Source organism: Pelodiscus sinensis, chromosome 1 (assembly GCF_049634645.1).
Source record: "Pelodiscus sinensis isolate JC-2024 chromosome 1, ASM4963464v1, whole genome shotgun sequence".
Taxonomy (NCBI): Eukaryota; Metazoa; Chordata; order Testudines; family Trionychidae; genus Pelodiscus; species Pelodiscus sinensis.
In genome coordinates, this window is record NC_134711.1 from 323,276,841 (window position 1) to 323,300,090 (window position 23,250).

At 44.0% G+C, this 23,250-nt stretch overlaps 1 protein-coding gene across 5 annotated transcripts in view; it reads right to left on the reverse strand.

Moving 5' to 3' along the window:
- Positions 1 to 23,250, reverse strand: part of SLCO2B1 (solute carrier organic anion transporter family member 2B1) — a 170,334-nt gene that overhangs the window by 69,822 nt on the left and 77,262 nt on the right. For 4 of the 5 annotated variants that reach the window (XM_025186940.2, XM_075919608.1, XM_006127506.4 and 1 more), the window contains exons 3-6: positions 10,208 to 10,345; positions 9,913 to 10,075; positions 3,502 to 3,729; positions 2,132 to 2,230 (exon numbers count right to left, since the gene is read on the reverse strand). In XM_025186940.2, coding sequence (XP_025042725.1) covers positions 2,132 to 2,230; positions 3,502 to 3,729; positions 9,913 to 10,075; positions 10,208 to 10,345 — 628 coding nt within the window. Of the gene's footprint in view, positions 1 to 2,131; positions 2,231 to 3,501; positions 3,730 to 9,908; positions 10,076 to 10,207; positions 10,346 to 23,250 lie in introns of those variants that run through there. The other variant, XM_025186941.2, reaches the window with a different exon arrangement.

The following is a 23,250-nucleotide window of genomic DNA, read 5'->3' on the forward strand; positions in this document are numbered from 1 at the left end:
CAGTGCTATGGCAGCAAGAACAATCTATTGCCACATTACAAATAATCTCCGGGAAAGATCTTGCTCCATTTGCCAGGCCAGGATTTCAAAATACCCAAGGCAGTGAGAGCTTCTAAAGAAGCCAGGCTCAGGTTCTTACTGAGGAACCCACATTGTCCAAAACCAGAGTTCTACTGCCCTCCCAGGTACCAGAGCCAGCCTTGTTTTTGGGCTTTTCCACAGTGCCCGTCCGTTACAGCTGTGTATTGACTGGCAAATGGGGCTGTTCTGTCAGGGTGGCTCTTCATCTTCCCTCTCCATTTTCTGTGGTGGTTGCTAGTTTTGTGTTTGCTGACACATTAACCTTGCCGGGTGTTAGAGATCTTTCCCGTGCCCCATGAATCCCAGATATGCTCTCCTAAAAAAGTGCAGTACAAGTGAACATGGGAAATGCAAAGGGCAAACACTGCCCCTTTCTCTCCCTGCTCCTTTTGTCTCTTCTTGCTTTGGTCTCCACCCGCCTCTCCCCAATTATCCTGTCTCTTTGCACGTCCCATGTTCTTTTCTTTTTTTCTGTCACTACATTTTGTGTGTTTCTTCCCTCTCCTTTCATTTTCACTCTCCTCTTCCGACACACCCACCCTGCGAGCTCATCACAACAGTGCAGCTGCAATGACTAGGGCAGGGGCTACTCCGAAGCATTGTCGAGAGAAATGCAATGAATGAGGTGCAATCCTTGTGGTCACCCAGCTAATACAGTGTAGCCCAAGGTCCAGTGTGTTTCAGCAGCAGCCCTGGGAACTACAAGTTGTGGACTACAAACTGCGGCATGTTGGGAGAACCTCCTGGTTCCTGCCAGGATGTGCCCTCTGCCCCCAGCAGGGTTTCAGCAAGGACTTTGCTAGAAGCAGCACACAGGCTGCATGCTGAGAGAAGGGGCTGCTGAACTGTTTTCCTGTTCTATGTTTTTTACAGAATAAAGCCTGTTCCTGGTGGTTTGTCGGAGTGGGTCTGGTCTGAGGTGCACTCACACATACACAATGCAGAGCACACCAAGCAGCCTCAGGCCTAGCCTTCCTCCCCCCCGGAGTGTAAGAAGTCACAAGCTTCCCCTACACTGAATAACCTCACACTGGGCTAGCCAACTGGAGGGGTTACAACAGTGAGGAGTGTGATGAGGCAGATAAGCAGACAGGCCCCACTCCCCTTGTGCTGGCCATACTGGGAATGAGCTGCAGCACAGGTGTGAGTGACCCCCATGACTGAGAAAGGAGAAAGCAGGAGGAAAATGTGAAGTTTCTGCAGCTGCCATGCTTGATCTTACCCCCGAAATCTGTGTGTGACCCTGAGTTAGAAGGGAAGTACTCCCTTGCCGTATCTGATTACTCAGAGGTTACGTCTAGACTGGCATGATTTTGTGCAAATACTTTTAACGGAAAAAAAAATCTGTTAAAAGTATTTGCGCAAGAAAGCGTCTACGCTGGCATGGATGCTTTTGCGCAAAAGACATCTTTTGCGCAAAAGCATCTGTGCCAGTGTAGATGCTCTCTTGCGCAAGAAAGCTCTGATGGCCATTTTAGCCATCAGTCTTTCTTGCACAAGAAATTAACATTCCTGTCTACACTGGCCCTCTTGCGCAAGAGGGCTTATGCCTGAGTGGGAGAATCATAGTATTTACGCAAGAAGCACTGATTTTGTACATTACAAAGTCAGTGTTCTTGCGCAAATACTCGCGGCCAGGGTAGAGAGGCGGCAAGATTTTACTCAAAAGCGGCCGCTTTTGTGCAAAATCTTGCCAGTATAGACGCAGCCAGAGAGTTCCATCACCACACTTACTCTACCTGGTTAACTGCCCCCCGGAACCATGCAAACCTCTAGCAGAATGATGACAGGAAGCTTTGTAAATGCACTCAGATATATCCAAGCATGTCAGCAGAGTTAAGGGAAGCCAGGTTTTGCTTCAATTGATGGCAGATGAACAGCAGCGTCGCTGTACACTTCAGATTTCTTTTACCTTTTTGGCATCACAATGCTAGCACACAGATCTAAAAGAGCTTTGCCTGTGGTAACAGGAAAGTTCTCCTGCCACGCACGTGCTCCCGTGCACCAGATTAGGAATGGGCTATGGCCCTCAGAAGTTCTGTGAACTCACCTGGGGGAATTTTGTCAATGTCCACATAAAAGCGCAAAATGGCGGATCCTAACATGAACGCCACACCAGGTCCGATGATAGTCACAGCAAACAGGATTCCTAGGAAAAGAAACAGCATTTTCCACTCTGGAGGAAGGTTCAGTCTTTGGGAGAAGTGGATGCAGGGGATATGAGTTTCAAAATCACAGGAAAATAGGAACAAAAGAGATAAGACCCAAAGTGCATCCGGCTCAGTATCCTGTCTCTGAATGGGGCCAGCACCAGAGGAAGGTTTAAGAACCCGGCAGTAGCAGACGTGAGTTAATCTATCCCCATATTAGGTATCATCCTTATATCTAATAATTAGAAATTGGCTAGTGAACAAGTTCTACTGTTCCTTCCAAAAATATTGTTCCTGTTAATTAGAACTGTGACTAATCTTGTTAGCCATACACTTCAACTTTTCTTTGAATTTTGCTAAGTCCTTGTTCTCACATTGTGTGCAAAAGTATTTCCTTTTATCAGTTTTGAACTTTCCACTTTTTCATTTACTTGACTATCCCCTTGCTTTTGTTTTAAGTGCATAAGAGAAGTCAAATCTTTTATCTACCTCTTCTAAACCATTAATATAGAAGAGGTAAATAAAGGATATGATTACCATTCCTTCTTTCTAGGTAAGTTTTTCTGGGATACTAGACATGCTCTTTTGAAAGCCCTGTCTTCCTCACTTTATGAGGAATAAGGGCTCTTCCGAAAGGGGAGGTTTTTCTAATATTTGGCCCCAAATGTCAGAAAAGCATCTTCCAAAAGAACAATCTGAAAAAGGTTCACAATTTGCGTATCTTTTTCCGATAAAACCCTGCAGTTTAGACATAGCCTCAGTATTTCCAATCTCTTTTCATAGGAGATTGCCCTCAATCATTCTTGTCACATGTCTCCGAATCCCTTATGGCTTCTACAGTACAGTAGGGGTCACACATTCTGATTTCAGTTACTAATGGTATAAAAACTCCATTGCATTAAAAGTACTCAAGATATATACTGGCATAATTCAGATTAAAAATTTTGCCATTATCTTTGAAATATTTGTAGTACCTTAATTTATCTCCTTTAGCTTTTACATGGAAGGCCTCATGACAATTACTACTGAAAAGCATGAACATTCATAAGGTTTGATTCCTTATCACACTGAATCCTTATGAAATATGTTTCAGGAGTTTATGGCATTTTTAGGAATTAAAATCTGGAGCAGCCATAGCTAAAAACACTTAAACTTTTTATTGTCCAAGGATCAATTCTTGACATGAGTGGAGCAGTCACAGCCTGACTCTCCAGCTTGGCAGAAGTGCTGCTGTCCTTTCTTACCATGATGGGCTCAGTTCTGGTCTTACCTAAATAGAGAGGTGAGTTTCGCTCACTGGCAAAATCATCAATGTAAGAGATCCCAAAGGGCTGGATGGGGACCCCTCCGACCCCTAGCAAAGTCTGGCCAATGAACAGGATCAGCAGGACCTCGCGGCTTTCTTTCACTGCACGTAGGGTGCAGTCTGTGTCATTCAGGTTTCTGGTGGATATTGATATGTCAGGTTGGCAGAGATCAGTAGAATTGCTGAAAACACCTGTGGAAACAAATGCAACACCCCTAAGTGCCAGAAACGAAAGTTAGTGGATACCTACCCTTAGACATGAAACATCCTCTGTAAGATAGGATATAAGCTACAGAACTGAAGTTTGTCTCTCTGAGGGTAGGTTGCAGCAGTTGGCTACAGCCCAGATTGAGGATTAATTCCTCCCCATGCTCTCGTGGAGGTGTACCGGTAGTTCGGAATAGGAATCCTAGTCCGAACTACCTAGTTCGAGCCCTGTGTAGCCGCGCTACACGGGGTTCGAACCAGCGGGGATTTAAAAATGGCGGCTTCCTGCTTATGAAAATGAAGCCCGGGAAATTCAAATCCTGGGCTTCATTTGCACGTTCGGTATGCATACATTACCCCGCTAGTTCGAACTAGTGGGGTAGTGTAGACGTACCCTTATAGTCCTAGCCTTCACCGCCTCCTCTGGCAAGGAGTTCCACAGGTTGACAACATGCTGTATGAAGAAGAACTTCCTTTTATTAGTTTTAAACCTGCTACCCATTAATTTCATTTGGTGTCCTTTAGTTCTTCTATTATGGGAACTAATAAATAACTTTTCTTTATCAGCCCTCTCCACACCACTCATGATTTTATAGACCTCTATCATATCCCCCCTCAGTCTCCTCTTTTCTAAACTGAAAAGTCCCAGTCTCTTGAGCCTCTCCTCATATGGGACCCGTTCCAAACCCCTAATCATTTTAGTTGCCCTTTTCTGAACCCTTTCCAAGGCCAAAATATCTTTTTTGAGGTGAGGAGACCACATCTGTACACAGTATTCAAAATGTGGGCGTACCATAGTTTTATACAGGGGCAGTAAGATATTCTGGGTCTTATTTTCTATCCCTTTCCTAATAATTCCTAGCATCCTATTTGCCTTTTTGACCGCCGCTGCGCACTGTGTGGAAGTTTTCAGAGAACTGTCCACGATAACTCCAAGATCTCTTTCCTGATTTGTCATAGCCAAATTAGCCCCCATCATACTGTGCGTATAGTTGGGGTTATTTTTCCCGATGTGCATTACTTTACACTTATCCACATTACATTTCATTTGCCATTTTGTTGCCCAATCACTCAGTTTGGTGAGATCTTCTTGGAGTCCCTCACAGTCTGCTTCTGTCTTGACTATCCTAAACAGTTTGGTATCATCTGCAAACTTTGCTACGTCACTGCTTACCCCTTTCTCCAGATCATTTATGAATAAGTTGAAAAGGATTGGTCCCAGGACTGACCCTTGGGGTACACCACTAGTTACCCCTCTCCAATCTGAAAATTTACCATTTATTCCTACCCTTTGTTTCCTGTCTTTTAGCCAGTTCTCAATCCAAGAAAGGACCTTCCCTCTTATCCCATGACAATGTAATTTACACAAGAGCCTTTGGTGAGGGACCTTGTCAAAGGCTTTCTGAAAAATCCAAGTATACTATATCTACTGGATCCCCCTTGTCTGCATGTTTGTTAACCCCTTCAAAGAACTCTAATAGATTAGTAAGACAGGATTTCCCTTTACAGAAACCATGTTGACTTTTGTCCAACAAATTATGTTCTTCTACATGCTTCACAATTTTATTCTTTACTATTGTTTCGACTAATTTGCCCGGTACTGAAGTTAGACTTACCGGTCTGTAATTGCCAGGATCGCTTCTAGAGCCCATGTTAAATATTGGTGTCACGTTAGCTACCTTCCAGTCATTAGGTACGGAAGCCGATTTAAAGGATAGGTTACAAACCACAGATAATAGCTCAGCAATTTCCCATTTAAGTTCTTTTAGAACCCTTGAGTGGCAGATTCAGTGCTGTGGGGCTGGCTGGGCTTGGTTCTCCACTCTGGGTGTTGCCACGTCAAGGGTTGCAGCACCACTCAGGTTTGGCCATGGCCCTGCCCCCTGACTGGACCATGTGTCCCTGACTGGAGTTGTCACCCGGCTCCTGGGGTTAAAGTGCAACTGACTCAAATTTGGCCTTCAGAGCTGGGCGACTGAAGAGTGACAAATGCTGGCTGGGCATCCAGCTCTGAAGCCAGTGCAGATATAAGGGAGTCAATACCATGCCTGTGCAGGGCTCTATCCCCTACCAGTTTTTGTCCCACCCACTCCTCAGCTTTGTGCCCTGCCAGTCTCACCCTGGTTACAGCCCTGCTGCTGCTCAACCCTTTGAAATATTTTGGGGACCCACAGGATGAAAAACCCCAATGTAGAAAACAGAAAATACCTGAAGGGGCGGGCGGGATTCCCTGTCGGTCCTAACAACAACAGAGCAGATGGAGAAAGACGGGCTCCAAAGTAGCGGCTCTTGCACCATTCAGTGCTTTTGACATAACAGACACTCTCTTTTATAGTTCAGTCACCTGACTCAGTAAGCATCTGCACTGTCAAGGACCTATCGTGAAGTATATGGTTTAACTTGTTTCCATATGCTTCCTCTCTGTTCCCTGGATAAAGCTGTGAATTCATGTGATGGGGGGACCAGTCCCAAAGACCCCTGCTGGAGGCTTGTGGCCTTGCCACATCCCACCCAACAAACCATAAAGAAGTTCTCCAAGAAAGCTAGAGTGGCAAAAATGACCTAACCAATCAGGGTCCAACAAGCCTGTTAAAAGGAACCTGCTGGTCCAGAGTGAGGCAGTTTCTCCTCAAAGCACAAAAAGCTCAGACAGGGCTGGAGACCTGGGTGGCAGGATGGCTGTCACAGCAAGGAGTGCATACACAGACACTCAGCCAAAAGGGGCCACTCACGTGAGGTGAGTGATGTCCCATTACAATTAGTCACTCCTTAAATCTTCCTTTGGAGACTATAATTGCAGAAATATGAATAGAAAATTACAGCAGAGACCCAATCTGTGATGCCAGCTATGTTCTGGCTGGGCTGTAGTGGTGTAGTGACCCAAGGAAACTTTCTGATAATAGTAGGATTTCTATTATTTTTGGGATTGGGGATGTTGAAGTCAAGGAGCAGGATGACTAACTCCACCACTGTATTCTCCTTCCATTCTTATTTTCTCACTTCTTCCAGGAAGCCCCCTGTGCCTGTAAATCCCCTCCCTGACCTGGTCCTCCATATACTGCCCTCTTCTTCATAGACTCATAGACTTTAAGGTCAGAAGGGACCATATGATCATCTAGTCTGACCCCTGCACAATGCAGGCGACAGAATCTTACCCACCCCCTCCTGGAATAATCCTCTCGCCTATATCTCAGATACTGAAGTCTTCAAATAGTTTGAGGACCCCAAGATGCAGAGAATCCTCCAGCTGTGATCTGTGCCCCATGCTACAGAGAAAAGCGAAAAACCTCCAGAGCCTCTGCCAATCTACCCTGGAGGAAAATTCCTTCCCAAACCCAAATATGGCGATCAGCTAAACCCTGAGCATGTGGGCAAGACTCACTAGCCAGACACCTAGACAGTTCTCTGTAGTAACTCCTATCATCCCTCCATTGACCTATTTACCACTGATAATGAATAGTCAATTAGTTACCAAGATCATGTTATCTCATCAAACCATCCCCTTCATAAACCCATCTAGTTTAATCTTGAAACCAGATAGATCTTTTGCCCCTACTACTTCCCTTGGAAGGCTGTTCCAGAACCTCACTCCTATAATGGTTAGAAACCTTCGTCTAATCTCAAGTCTAAACTTCCTACTAGCCAGCTTATTTGTTCTTGTGTCCACATTGGTATTAAGCTTAAATAATTCATCTCCCTTCCTGGTATTTATCCCTCTAATATATTTAAAGAGAGCAATCATGTCCCCCTTCAGCCTTCTTTTGGTTAAGGTAAACAAGCCATGCTCCCTGAGTCTCCTTTCATAAGACAGGTTTTCCATTCCTCGGATCATCCTAGTGGCCCTTCTTTGTACCTGTTCCAGTTTGAATTCATCCTTCTTAAACATGGGAGACCAGAACTGCACACAGTATTCCAAATCGGGTCTCACCAATGCCTTGTATAATGGCACTAACACCTCCTTATCCCTACTGGAAATACCTCACCTAATACATCCCAAGACCGTATTAGCCTTTTTCACGGCCATGTCACAATGGCGGCTCATAGTTATCCTATAATCAACCAGGACTCCGAGGTCCTTCTCCTCCTCCGTTACTTCTAACTGATGTGTCCCCAGCTTATAACTAACATTCTTGTTATTAATACCTAAATGCATAACCTTACACTTCTCACTATTAAATTTCACTCCAATTTACAAGATCATCCAGATCTTTCTGTATGATATCCTGATCCTTTTCTGAATTGGCAATACCTCCCAACTTTGTGTCATCCGCAAATTTTATCAGGACACTTCCACTTTTGGTGCCAAGGTCAGCAATAAAAAGATTAAATAAAATTGGCCCCAAAACTGATCCCTGAGGAACTCCGCTAGTAACCTTCCTCCAACCTGACAGTTCACCTTTCAGTATGACCCGCTGTAGTCTCCCCTTTATCCAGTTGCTTATCCACCTATCAACTTTCATATTAATCCCTATCTTTTCCAATTTAACCAATAATTCCCCATGTGGTACTGTATCAAATGCCTTACTAAAGTCAAGGTAGATTAGATCCACTGCATTTCCTTTATGTAAAAAATCTGTTACTTTCTCAAAAAAGGAGATCGGGTTGGTTTGGCACAATCTACCTTTTGTAAAACCATGTTGTAATTTGTCCCATTAACCTCAATGCCTCTAACTACTTTCTCCTTCAACATTTTTTCCAAGATCTTGCATACTACAGATGTCAAACTAACAGGCATATAGTTACCCGGGTCACTTTTTTCCCTTTCTTAAAAATAGGAACTATATTAGCAATTCTCCAGTCAAATGGTACAATTCCTGAGTTTAGAGATTTATTAAACATTTTTGCTAATGGACTTGCAATTTTATGTGCCAGTTCCTTTAATATTCTTGGATGAAGATTATCTGGCTCCCCCCGATTTACTCCCATTAAACTGTTCAAGTTTAGCTTTTACCTTGTATATGGTAATATCTACCTCCATATCCTTAGTCCCATTTGTTATGTTACCATTATTCCTAAGATCTTCATTAGCCTCATTAAAGACTGAAGCAAAGTATTTGTTTAGCTATTGGGCCATTCCTAGATTATCCTTAACCTCCACTCCATCCTTAGTAATTAGCGGTCCTACTTCTTTTTTTGTTTTTTTCCTATTTATATGGCTATAAAACCTTTTACTATTGGTTTTAATTCCCTTTGCAAGGTCCAACTCTAAATGACTTTTATCCTCTCTCACTTTGTCCCTACATGCTCTAACCTCAATAAGGTAGCTTTCTTTACTGATCCCTCCCATCTTCCACTCCTTATATGCTTTCTGCTTTTTCTTAATCACCTCTCTGAGATGCTTGCTCATCCAGCTTGGTCTAAAACACCTGCCTATAATTTTTTCCCCTTTTCTTGGGATACAGGCTTCTGACAGCTTCTGCAACTTTAACTTAAAATAATCCCAGGCCTCCTCCACCTCAAGATCCATAATTTCTTTAGTCCAATCAACTTCCCTAACTAATTTCCTTAATTCATTAAAGTTAGCCCTTTTGAAATAAAAAAAACCCTAGTTCCTCCCTGAAAGTTACTTCTTCAATCAGGCCCACCAATACTAGTCCTTCTCCAAAAGAAGCATCAGTGAAATCCCAAAGCATAGAAGATTTAAATCCCTAGCATTTGTCCATGATCTGTGCTCTACCACTGCTGCTGGCTGCCCCCAATCCCTTTCCTTCATCTATAGTTTAAAGCCCCATCTTGAAAACCCTGGCTCACATAAGTATTCTCCTTGATTTAGGCTGTGCTCAGTGGGACTACTTGTGTAAGGACAGCTTGGGGTAGAGACATAGGGTACATTTGGTGCAACAAATAAACATAAGGAAATAGGCAGCCAGAAGTGAAAGCAGTATCACATCTAATAATGCTTTAGATCTCATTTTCTTTTGCCTTGACTCCTGCCTGGAGCTGTTTCCTTGTTATTCCTCTCTTGACTTCACCTTAGTCAATATTATCTCCTGGAGCCAGTAAATTTTAATTTAGGAAAACAAAAGTTCATATCTACTTCTCTGGCATTGTATTCCATATCCCTATGCTCTGCCGTTAATGATACCTCAAGGAAAGGTCTCCTCCTTTGCCTGATCTCAAAAAACATAGCATATAGATATAGATATAGATATAGATTAGAGTACCTACTGGCAATGGACTGGTCATATTCGTAGCGCCCTGTTATAAAGTGAGGAACAGACATGAGAATCCCAGCTATGGATACAAGAATAGCGCCACAGCCAATGAAACGGGGCCTGTTCACTCTGCTTCCAAAGTAACTTACGAAGACTATCAGCAGTGTGTTCCCAACCTGCAGTGGGAGATAGAAATTAAAAAGTCTCTGAAACACTTTGTAAATGGCCTCCTGAGGATAGACAGGAGCACAGGAAAGTTGTATGGGCAGGAGATTAAAAGAAAGAATTTTGAATAAAGCAGAGGTCACCTCATTGAAGGAAGCGAGCAATCCAGATGTCTGACTGGACAAGCCAAACCTCTTCTCAATTGTTGAAATTGAGCTTTTGAGATAGCCAGATAGCAGGAGCTGGGAGAGCTGGAGAAACCCATGGCAGAACACAAAAAACTGCAGAAACACAAAAGATAATATATTTAGTACAGTTATTGCTATTGAAAGTTGAAATGTAAAACAACATCTTGTTTCAACAAACAAAATAGTCCCTTAAAATAAGAAGTGTGGTGGTCACTGAACAAAGAACTCCTAACATTATTCTGTAATCTATCATTTAAATCAGCTATGCCATTTTCATTTACGTGTTTACCTTACTCCCTCTTGAGTGACTTCTCAGTGATACTTGGTATTTCCATAAATCTTTTCATCCCAGGTTATCGAATACTAGCACATATTATTCTCCCTATTTTACATATCAGGGAACTGAGGCACAGACAGATTCAATGACTTGCCCAAGCAGTCATAATAAGTGGGTGACAGAGTTGAAAATAGAACCCAGCTCCTTGAAGTCCTGAGTGCCAGCCAGCAAACCATACCAATGCCTCTGCTATTTGAATAAAAGAGAAAAAAGGATGTTGAATTTAAAGTTGGGGAGATCAAGGATGCCTATTTGTCTTTTTTTGCACCATTTTCTACTGCATTTCCAACTGCACAATAGCTGGGATGTTAAGGCATTGGACTTGAACTCCAACAAGGTTTCCATGTGCAGGTTCAAATCCTGCTCACAGTGAGACCTGTGTTTTGAAGACAGTGTCCAGTGGAGTGCCCCAGGGGTTGGTCCAAGGACTGGTTTTGTTCAACATCTTTATTAATGACCTGGATAAGGGGATGGATTGCACTCTCAGCAAGATCACAGATGAAACTAAGCTGGGGGAGAGGTAGATACACTGGAGGGATAGGGTCCAGAGTGACCTAGAGAAATTGGAGGATTGGGTCAAAAAAAATCTGAGATTCAACAAAGACAAGTACAGAGTCTTACACTTGGGATGGAAGAATCCCAAGCACTGATACAGGCTGGGGACTGACTGTCTAAGCAGCAGTTCTGCAGAAAAAGACAGTGTGCTCTTGTAGCCTAGAAGGCTAATGACATATTAGGTTGCATTGGTAAGAGAGCATAAGAACATAAAAACGGCCGTACCGGGTCAGACCAAAGGTCCATCTAGTACAGTAGCCTGTCTGCCAACAGTGGCCAGCACCAGGTGCCCCAGAGAGGGTGGACTGAAGACAATGATCAAGTGATTTGTCTCTTGCCATCTCTCTCCAGCCTCTGACAAACAGAGTCCAGGGACACCATTTCTATCCCCTGGCTAATAGCCTTTTATGGACCTAACCTCCATGAAATTATCTAGCTTCTCTTTAAACTCTATTATAGTCCTAGCCTTCACAGCCTCCTCTAGCAAGGAGTTCCACAGGCTGACTACACGCTATGTGAAGAAGAGCTTTCTTTTATTAGTTTTAAACCTGCTACCCATTAACTTCATTTGGTGTCCTCTAGTTCTTCTATTATGGAAACTAATAAATAACTTTTCTTTATTCGCCCTCTCCACACCACTCATGATTTTTATACCTCTATCATATCCCCGCTCAATCTCCTCTTTTCTAAACTGAAAAGTCTCAGTCATTTTAACCTCTCTTCATATGGCACCTGTTCCAAACCCCAAATCATTTTAGTTGCCCTTTTCTGAACCATTTCCAAGGCCAAAATAACTTTTTTGAGGTGAGGAGACCACATCTGTACACAGTATTCAAGAAGTTGGCGTACCATAGTTTTATACAGGGGCAGTAAAATATTCTGAGTCTTATTTTCTATCCCTTTCTTAATAATTCCTTGCATCCTATTTGCCTTTTTGACCACCGCTGCACACTGCGTGGAAGTTTTCAGAGAACTATCCACGATAACTCCAAGATCTCTTTCCTGATTTGTCATAGCCAAATTAGCCCCCATCATAAGCCCCCATCATACTGTACGTATAGTTGGGGTTATTTTTCCCGATGTGCATTACTTTACACTTATCCACATTACATTTCATTTGCCATTTTGTTGCCCAATCACTCAGTTTAGTGAGATCTTTTTGGAGTCCCTCACAGTCTGCTTCTGTCTTGACTATCCTAAAAAGTTTGGTATCATCCACAAACTTTACTACCTCACTGCTTACCCCTTTCTCCAGATCATTTATGAATAAGTTGAAAAGGATTGGTCCCAGGACTGACCCTTGGGGGACACCACTAGTTACCCCTCTCCATTCTAAAAATTTACCATTTATTCCTACCCTTTGTGTCTTGTCTTTTAACCAGGTATCAATCCATGAAAGGACCTTCCCTCTTATCCCATGACAATGTAATTTACACAAGAGCCTTTGGTGAGGGACCTTGTCAAAGGCTTTCTGAAAAATCTAAGTATACTATATCTACTAGATCCCCCTTCTCTGGATGTTTGTTAACCCCTTCGAAGAACTCTAATAGATTAGTAAGACAGGATTTCCCTTTATAGAAACCATGTTGACTTTTGTCCAACAAATTATGTTCTTCTACATGCTTCACAATTGTATTCTTTACCATTGTTTCGACTAATTTGCCCGGTACTGAAGTTAGACTTACCGGTCTGTAATTGCCAGGATCGCTTCTAAAGCCCTTGTTAAATATTGGTGTCACGTTAGCTACCTTCCAGTCATTAGGTACGGAAGCCGATTTAAAGGATAGTTTACAAACCACAGATAATAGCTTATCAATTTCCCATTTGAGTTCTTTTAGAACCCTTGGATGAATGCCATCTGGTCCTGGTGATCTGTTAACATTAAGTTTTTCTATCTGTTCCAATTCTCCTCTAATGACACTTCAATCTGGGACAGCTCCTCAAATTCATCACGCACAAAGGATTTTGCAGATTTGGGAATCTCCCTAACGTCCTCAGCCGTGAAGACTGAAACAAAGAAATCATTTAGTTTCTCCACAATGGCTTTATCGTCCTTGATTGCTCCTTTTATATCTCAATCATCTAGGGGACCCACAGGTTTTTTAGAGGCTTCCTGCTTCTAATGTACTTAAAAATCATTTTATTTCTTTTTGAATTTTAACTAGCTGATCCTCAAAATCTTTTTTTGCTTTTCTTCTTACATTTTTACACTTGATTTGACAGTGTTTATGTTCCTTTCTATTTATTGCACTAGGATTGGACTTCCACTTCTTAAAAGATGCCTTTTTGTCCCTCACTGCTTCTTTTACATGGTGGTTAAGCCACGGTGATTCTTTTTTAGGTCTCTTGCTATGTTTTTTAATTTGGGGTATACATTTAAGTTGGGCCTCTATTATGGTGTCTTTAAAAAGTTTCCATGCAGCTTTCAGGGATTTGGCTCTAGTCACTGTGCCTTTTAATTTCTGTTTAACTAACCTCTTCATTTTTGTGTAATTCCCCTTTTTGAAATTAAATGCCAGAGTGCTGGACTGCTGAAGTGTTCTTCCCACCACAGGAATGTTAAATGTTATTATATTATGGTCACTATTCCCAAGCGGTCCTGTAACGGTTATCTCCTGGACCTGATCCTGCGCTCCACTCAGGACTAAATCAAAAATTGCCTCTCTCCTTGTGGGTTCTTGTACCAGCTGCTCCAAGAAGCAGTCATTTAAGCCATTGAGAAATGTTATCTCTGCTTCTCTTCCTGAGGTGACATGTATCCAGTTAATATGGGGGTAATTAAAATCCCCCATTATTATAGAGTTCTTTATTTTGGTAGCCTCTCTAATCTCCCTCAGCATTTCAATGGCAGTATCACTGTCCTGGTCAGGTGGTTGATAATATATCCCTACTGCTAATTTCTTATTATTGGAGCATGGAATTACTATCCATAGTGATTCTATTGAACATGTTGATTCATTTAATATTTTTATTTCATTTGATTCTATATTATCTTTCATATACAGTGCCACTCCACCACCCACCTGGCCTGCTCTATCCTTCAGATATATTTTATATTCTGGTATGATTGTGTTTCACAGATTTTCCTCATTCCACCAGGTTTCAGTGATGCCTATTATGTCACTCTCCTCATTTAATACGAGGTACCCTAGTTCAAACATCTTATTAGTCAGACACCTAGCATTTGTGCAGAAGCACTTGAAAATTTGCCACTGCTTATTTGTCTGCCCTTCCCTGGTGCATTGGATTCCTTTGTATGCAGTTGTTTGTCCGCTCTGGCCCATGGTTTGTCCTCTCCCCTCCTCTCTTTCTGACTACAACTTAGAGAATCTCTATCAATGGATTCTCCTCTAAGAGAAGTCTCCCTCCGATTTATGTGCATCTCCACACCAATCAGCTTTCCCCTATCTCTTAGTTTAAAAACTTCTCTACGGCCTTTTTAATGTTTAGTGCCAGCAGTCTGGTTCCACCCTGGTTTAGGTGGAGCCCATCCTTCCTGTATAGGCTCCCCCTCTCCCAAAAGTGTCCCCAGTTCCTAATAAATCCAAACCCCTCTTCCCTACACCATCATCTCATCCACGCATTGAGACTCTGAAGCTCTGCCTGTCTACCTGGCCCTGCGCGTGGAACTAGAAGTATTTCCGAGAATGCCACCATAGAGGTCCTGGATTTCAGTCTCTTTCCTAGCAACCCAAATTTGGCCTCCAGGTCCTCTCTCCTATCCTTCCCTATGTCACTGGTACCTACATGTACCACAACCATCAACTCCTCCCCAGCACTACACATAAGTCTATCTAGATGCCTCGAGAGATCTGCAACCTTCGCACCAGGCAGGCAAGTGACCATACGGTTCTCCCAGTCATCACAAACCCAACTATCTATGCTTCTAACAATCGAATCACCCACTACTAACACCCACCTCTTCCTAACAACTGGCGTTCCTTCCCCCTTAAAGGTATCCTCAGTGCGAGAGGATACCGCAACTTCCTCTGTAAGGAGGGTCCCAACTACCGGATGGTTTCCTTCTGTTCCCATTGAATGCTCTGCTCCCTTGAGACTTTCATCCTCTTTAAGAGCACTGGGGCTCTCAGACTGGAGGTGGGACAGTACTACAGTGTCCCGGAAAGTCTCATCAACATAGATCTCTACCTCCCTTAGCTCCTCCAGTTCAGCCACCCTGGCCTCCAGAGCCCGAACTCGGTCTCTGAGGGTCAGGAGATCCTTGCAACGGGTGCACACATACACCATCCGCCCACAGGGCAGGTAATCATACATGTTTCACTCGACACAATAAACAGGATAGGCCCCACTCTGCTGCTGGGCTTCTGTCTCCATTTTTCTTATGAATAAGTTTAAGCATAAACTGGGCTTCTTATTAAATTTTTATTATTAAATAATTGTTATTAAAGAAGCATTGCCAGCAAGTCTAGAGAAGTGATTATTCTCCTTTATTTGGCATTGGTGAGGACACATCTGGAGTATTACATCCAGTTCTGCCCCTCTCCCTGCCGCCATTACAGAAAGGATGTGGATGCTTTGGAGAAAGTTCAGCAGAGGGCAACAAAAATGATGAGGGGGCTGAAACACATGACCTATGAGAGGCTGAGGGATCTGGGCTTATTTAGTCTACAGAAGAGTGTGTGTGGGTGGAGGAGGAGGGTGTTGATAGCAGCTTGAAGGGGATTCCAAAGAGGATGGAGAGAGGCTGTTCTCAGTAGTGACAGATAACAGAATGAGGAGCAATGGTCTCAAGTTGCAGTGGAGGGAGAACTAGGTTGGATATTAGGAAAATCTATTTACCTAGGAGGGTGGTGAAGCACTGGAATGGGTGACCTAGGGAGGGGGTGGAATCTCCATCCCTAGAGGTTTTTAAGTTTTGGCTTGACAAAGCTCTGGCTGGGATGATTTAGTTGGGATTGGTCCTGCTTTGGGCAGGGGGCTGAACTCAATGACTTCCTGATTCTCTTCCAGCCCTATGGATTCTATGATCCTTTTCCCAATCTGCAGAGACTGTTCCTTGTGGTGTCCTCACAAAGGGAAAGGACAAGCAATACTTCAGATGTGGCGTGCTCTTATCTAGAGCCATCAGACTGATTCTCTTTTTCAATGGCATGAAGGGGCCAGTCTGCTCCTTATTCTAAATCAGTGCATATGTAGGATAGATTTGAATTTTTAATAAAACTTCCTTGCTGAGGTTACTTGAATGAATTGCTGTGCAGCAGAAGAGCACTCCAATCCCTGTGCATCGGCCTTGCTCTTTGTACAGCAGCACAGATGGCCCATTTAAACAGTGTCATGTCACTCTGGACAAGCTGAAGTTTCAGTCAACAGTCTGTCTAAGAGGTTGTTTTCCTGCATGAGAGTTTGTGATAGAAAAGATGCTGTACATACTGAGATACAAGGAAGCAGATAGCACCATCTGGAGCCAGGCATTACTCCAGCTGGCCCCCTCATACACATGGCTTACAGCACTGCAATTTCCAAACCAATGTGTTGAAATGTCCCATGCTCCATCAGTCCCCTCCGGGGTAGGAACTATCAAATGAGGATGTAATTTATGGTGATGGCCCAAAGATGACAACACCTAACTCTACTGACTTGATCTAAACCAGAATTTGAAAACATCAAGGCTTTGTCTACATTGGCTGATTATTTTCAGGAATAACGGCATTGCGCAAGAGGATTTTTCTTGTGCTAGAAGGGGCAGCGTAGACACTCCTTCTTGCACAAGAGCCTCTTCCGCAAAATGGCGGCTCATTAGATATGCAAATGAGTCTCGGCGATATTCCACGCTTAGCCTCATTTGCATATTTCTGGCACAAGATCATGCCAGTGTAGACATAGCCTAAGCTTTTCTTTCTATAGCACATCTCCTGCAACAGTCTCAACACACTTCTCAAACACTGATAAGCCTCACAACACCAGAATGGAAGCAAATTGCACCCATTTTACCAACTGTGCAATGCATCAGTGGCAAGAAGAGAATCTAAAAATCTAACTGCCCAGATCCCATTGTTCTAACATGAAGTAACTCCCCTTCATCGGCAGAGAGAAAAGGTTAGCACAGTTGGCCTCTAAACCCTTCCCCCACCCATTTCTTTTTCTGTCACACACACACATACACTGTTTTCTACAGTTGAGGGAAGATATTATCGGTTGCCATCCCAATACAGCTCTGTGCACTGTCAGTGCAATATCATGCCAGAAAATATTGCATTGAAATACCTTCCTACTCTCTTTCATTTGTAATACCTTCATAGAAGACTGACAGTGAGAGAAATTGTATTTTCAAGCTTATCCCTACTTATTTGTCAGACATGGATCACTATGCTCTGGAAGCCTGGAAGTTTGAAATTAACATTGCATTGCCACTTGCTATCTAGAAATACTTCTGGGGTTTCTTCTCTTATCTCTGGGTAACAATTTAGCATATATTGTAGGTCCTACCAAAGCAGAATCTTTGTGATTTAATAATTTACTTGAATCCAGATCAAACAGCTGAATCAGAACAAGGATCCCATTGTTTCTTTGTTCCTCAAAGCTCAACAATGGTCATCTGTTTATATACATTCTATTCAGGTTCTTATACAGCACACATCATCCCTTCTAGGCCCCCGTAGAAATGTTGCCCCTTAGCTGGTGATAAAAGCCAGTATCTTTAGGTCTTTGCAGAAAGGAGGGGACGGGATTCTGAATTTGTTTCCCTCATTGAATCCATCTGTTTATTCATAACCATAAGCAAGGTCAAACCACAGCACAAACAAACTTGTATTAAGGACACTGTGTAAGGAGTGTCTCTAGCTTGTTCCTAAACGAATATGCACAGCTTTTTGCAAGCATAGGTTGGGGGGAGGGGGTACAGCTTGTGTAACCTGAATTGCGATGGGGAGAGGAGACGGGGCTTGTAGAAGAGTGTCCTTCTCCAAGATTTTACCTGACACATGATGCAATCTGGTGCATATCAGAGGGAAATATTCCTTTTCAGATGTGCAATGAGGTGTAACAGTTAATCCAAACTAAGGATTTAGTATGGATTAACTTCTGACTGCTGCGTGTAGCTGCGGGCAGTCAGTTCGAACTAAGAGGATTTAAAAATGGTGCCCGCCTGGGAACATGCAAATGAAGCCCGGGATATTTAAATCTCGGGCTTCATTTGCACATTCAAATGCCTACATTAGCCGCCCTAGTTCGAACTAGGGGGCTAGTGTAGACATACCCATGCAGGTTAACATTCTGAGTGATTCCAAGGAAGTGCAGCCTGTGGTCTGATTCCAGCTAGGGGTGTTGGCAGGTAGGAAGTGACTGAAAACACATACACTCTGAATATAAATTAGGACAAAATAGCTAAGCATACTATACTATACTATACTATACCTGCAACCCCAAGTTCTTTTTATATAGCAGCTGGCCAGGTCCAGCCAGAGCCCTGTAACACATAATTATATGTCCTGGCTGTTAAACAGACTACATTACACTCATAACTTTATTTTTATCGACAGGTGACTTTCTGCCATGACTCACATAGTAATGGATAGTAACACTGCACTATCCATGGCACCTTTTTTCTGAGGCTCTCAAACTCCTTCATAAATTCATCCTCACATGAGCTTGGATTTTACAGCTGAGGAAAGTCAGGCCCAGGTAGGTACCCTGTGGCAGAGCCAAGTACAGAACCCAGAATACTTTGCCAAGATTTTAAAAAGTGACTAGTGATTTTGGGTGCCCAACCTGAGACACCTTAATAGGGCTTAATTGTCAGAACGTGCTGAGTTCCTGCTCTCTGAAAACCAGGAGCATATATAGTGACTCAGGTCAGGCACCCAAAATAAGGAGTCACTTTTGAAAATATTGACAAATTGTGCCCAGTCCTGGGCTTCAACCAAGCACCGGCTTCCTGGATTTGCCTCCTTATCTTCATAAATCTAACCTAAACGTCAGCTTTGTCAGCAGCCCTTATCTATTTTGCTTGATGTGCTCTTCTGCTACACACTCTGACAGCCAAACTCTACTCTCTCCGATACTGGTGAAACCCCAAGCACTTCAGTGGAGTTATGGGAAAGAGTTTTGTCCACTGATGTTCATTATATTAAGGCTAGATCTTGCTGTCACAGAAATCAATGAAGTCTTGTCATGGGCATCAAATCCTTATTTCGTCCAGTTTGTGGTATTGTGGGAATTAGTGTCATGTGTCATTACATGTTTTAAGGTCCTTCTGGTCTGTAGAGATTTCCTTCTGTTAAATTGCCTCGGGAGGTTGTGGACTCTCCATCACTGGAGATATTTAAGAATAGGTTAGATAGACACCTTTCAGGGATGTTCTAGATCAGGGGTGGGCAAATGGGCCTTCGTGGGTTGGATCCAGCCCACCAAGCAAGTTGATCTGGTCTTCAGAGGCCCTGATACTCCCCCACCCCCAGGTCAATCAGGGCCTAGGGAGGGAGGAGCTTGTGGCACTAACAGTCAACCCTGGCTGTTAACTCTAAGCAACGAGCGCTGGAGGGCAGGGAGCGAGAGGCTTTGTGCTCCTCCCCCAGGCCAATTAGAGTGCTGCGGCACTTACAGGGTGTGGGCAGGGCAGAAGGAGACTTTGTGTGTTTCCTCCCACCCTCAAGCCCTGATTGGCTTGGGGATAGAGGGTGAGGGGGAGCGCATGAAGTCTCCTCCCACTGCCAAAGGCACGGGCACCTAGAGGGAACCACCAGCTGTTCTGAACAGCTGGTGGTTCTCTCTGGGGAAGAGGGAAGAGCAAAGATGTCACGCCCCCCCCACCCCCAGGCCAATCAGGTTCTGTGGCCTGGAAAGCATGGAAGTATCCTGGCCCTGCCCCTTCTGCCCGAGGCTCCGCCCCTGAAAATTACTGCAATGGCCCCCCAGTCACAAATGATTGCCCTCCTCCGATCTAGATGGTGCTTAGCACTGCCCGGAGGGCAAGGGACTGGACTTGATGACTTCTCGAGGTCCCTTCCAGTTCGAGTGTTCTATGTACAGCCTTCTCTAGGAGGACTGGTTGCACCAAGTTCTTCAGTCACATTTTTGTGCCTTTGCTGTCTGGAATTTACCACAATGTTATTTGTGATCCATTCAGCTGGTTGGAAGTATGCACTGTGTGTTAAGCAATCCTTTGGTTTCCTTGTAAGGATTGTCCAAATCCTGCTATTAAAATTGTCTCCCAGAATGGGAAGAAGTTAGATACTGATTGTGAAACCTGAGCATGTGACCTATCTTCATGAAAGCAACATGAAGCGGGGGTGGGTGGGGTGGGTGAGGGGAGCGTAGTGGGGAGATTCTCTACAGAGTATTCAAAAAGCTTTAGGAGTGAATTCCTGTGTCTCGGCTCTCCGGGCACATGTACAAATGCACACGACAGCTCAGAGAACTTGTTTTTGCATTATTCAAACTCACAGTGAGCTGCAGCCCGAGACACTTCCACACACAAAACATAGGATGCTCTTTCCTGTGGCTTCTGACACTTAGGCTAGGTCTACACGATAGGTTTTTTCCCCCAGAAAAAGCTACGCAAAATGCCCTTCGCATTTTGCGTAGCTTTTTCCGATCGCTTTTCCGTAGCTTTTTCCAATTGCTTTTCAGAATTGCTTTTCCAGATCGCTTTTCCACTATTTGGCCCAGTCTAGACCAGTAGTGCTCAACCTTTTTTCATTCACAACCCCCCAGAGCCGGAAAAAATTTTGTTGAACAACACCCCCCCCCCAAAAACCAACAACCCCTCTACGGGAACATTTTGTTGCAGCCCCTTTAATTTAAAGTGCTGGTCCACTACCCTGCCACTCCCCTTGCCCCTGCCGCGTGTACTCCGAGCTAAAAGAAAATGTTGGCCAACCACTGCGACCCCCCAGGAAGACAGCTGCGACCCAACCCACGGGTTGCGCACCGCTGGTCTGGACGGGGCCAAATGGTGGAAAAGCCTCCTCTTTCGACAGAGCCCTAATCCCTCACAGAACGAGGAAGACAGGGTTCCCCGAAAGAGCGTGTTTGCTCTTCCGCAAAAAAAAGTGGAAGAGCAAATGCATTCCTTGGACATGGTGGAGTGTTTCTGGAAAATCCCCACAGTGTAGATGTACACATAGATTTCTCTTTGTTCCAGGGGAAGCTAAGTGGTGGGTCAGGTGGCAAATGCCTTTAAGGCCTTGCCAAGCTCCTAGAAGCAAATTCTAGATTTATTAGCAAGAGAGTTGTTCAGGGATCAAGACTGTTTGGCAGGTATTTTGGCCTTCGAAAGAGTTCAGAAAAGGGCAACTAAAATGATTTGGGGTTTGGAATGGGTCCCATATGAGGAGAGGTTAAAACGACTGGGACTTTTCAGTTTAGAGAAGAGGAGACTGAGGGGGGATATGATAGAGGTCTATAAAATCATGAGTGGTGTGGAGAGGACCGATAAAAGTTATTTATTAGTTCCCTAAATAGAAGAACTAGAGGACACCAAATGAAATTAATGGGTAGCAGGTTTAAAACTAATAAAAGAAAGTTCTTCTTCACAAAGCAAATAGTCAACCTGTGGAACTCCTTGCCAGAGGAGGATGTGAAGGCTAGAACTATAATAGAGTTTAAAGAGAAGCTAGATAATTTCATGGAGGTTAGGTCCATAAAAGGCTATTAGCCAGGGGATAAAATGGTGTCCTTGGCCTCTGTTTGTCAGAGGCTGGAGAGAGATGGCAGGAGACAAATCGCTTGATCATTGTCTTCGGTCAACTCTCTCCGGGGCACCTGGTGTTGGCCACTGTCGGTAGACAGGATACTGGGCTAGATGGACCTTTGGTCTGACCCAGTACGGCCGTTCTTATGTTCTTATATGCAGGTATTTTATGCTGAACATGAGGATGCGAAACAGAACAGGGACCCTCTCAGGCTGCTCAATTCTATTTTCTCTCAGAGATTTGCAAGTGAGCTTGGTGCTGGGAAAGTGTTGGGTTAGCAATGGCAGATGGGCAACAGCAGTGTAAATTTCCCCCGCATGTGCTTCAATTCTGATCCGAAAGGACCCCTTCTAGGACCAAAAAGAGTGGCCAGTGTCCATATCAAATCAATCAGTCTCTCTGCTGAGTCTACCAACTCAGAGGTCACCTGTGATCTATGCACTGGGAGCTGGATTGAGCCCGTTAACTCATCACAAAAAGTAAGCCACCAAAAAATAACCATTTTCCATCATTAGCAAAGGCTGGTTTCACAACAGCATCCCAGCAAAGACTCAGAAGTCAATAACCAATTCTCTGAACCTTCCACAACTGCACAGTCTGTTATCAGGTATTTTGGGGTGCAACATTTGTAAGAAAGATTTTCGTGTCTCATCTCAGAAAACAACTGATTGTGCCAGACTAATGGCTGATTTCAGAGCTCCCTTGTGCCACACATCCTTTGCACTCTTGCTGCAGTTTGCTGCTTTGGGATCACTAATTGGTTACAGTGCATGTCACTTTGTATGCAGCACCACAGAAAGACCTTAGCTTTGTCTTATTTTCACGTGGACATCCATGAGAACAAAACAAAATTGGTGGGAACAGTGGTTTTGTGGCTAACTTGCAGGACTATGTCAAGTAATGTGGGTTACGTTCCTGTCTCTCTCACAAACTCCCTGTGTGACTGTGGGTACATCACATGTCTTGGCTCCTCCATCTGCAGAACAAGGATAATGATACTCTTACCGTGCAGGGGGCCAGCCCCACCAATGGGGTGGTAGGGAAGGGGGCAACTACTCTGAGGCCTAGCAATACGAAAGATCCCAGGGTATGTCTACACTAGAAAGTTAGTTCGAACTAACGGACGTTAGTTCGAACTAACTTTCCTATGCGCTACACTAGCGCTCCGCTAGTTCGAATTTGAATCGAACTAGCGGAGCGCTTAGTTCGAACTAGGTAAACCTCATTTTACGAGGACTAACGCCTAGTTCGAACTAGCTAGTTCGAACTAAGGGCTGTGTAGCCCTTTAGTTCGAACTAGTGGGAGGCTAGCCCTCCCCAGGTTTCCCTGGTGGCCACTCTGGCCAACACCAGGGAAACTCTATGCCCCCCTCCCGGCCCCGGACCCCTTAAAGGGGCACGGGCTGGCTACGGTGCCCGTGCCAGGTGCAAGCCTGCCAGCACCCAGCTAGCAG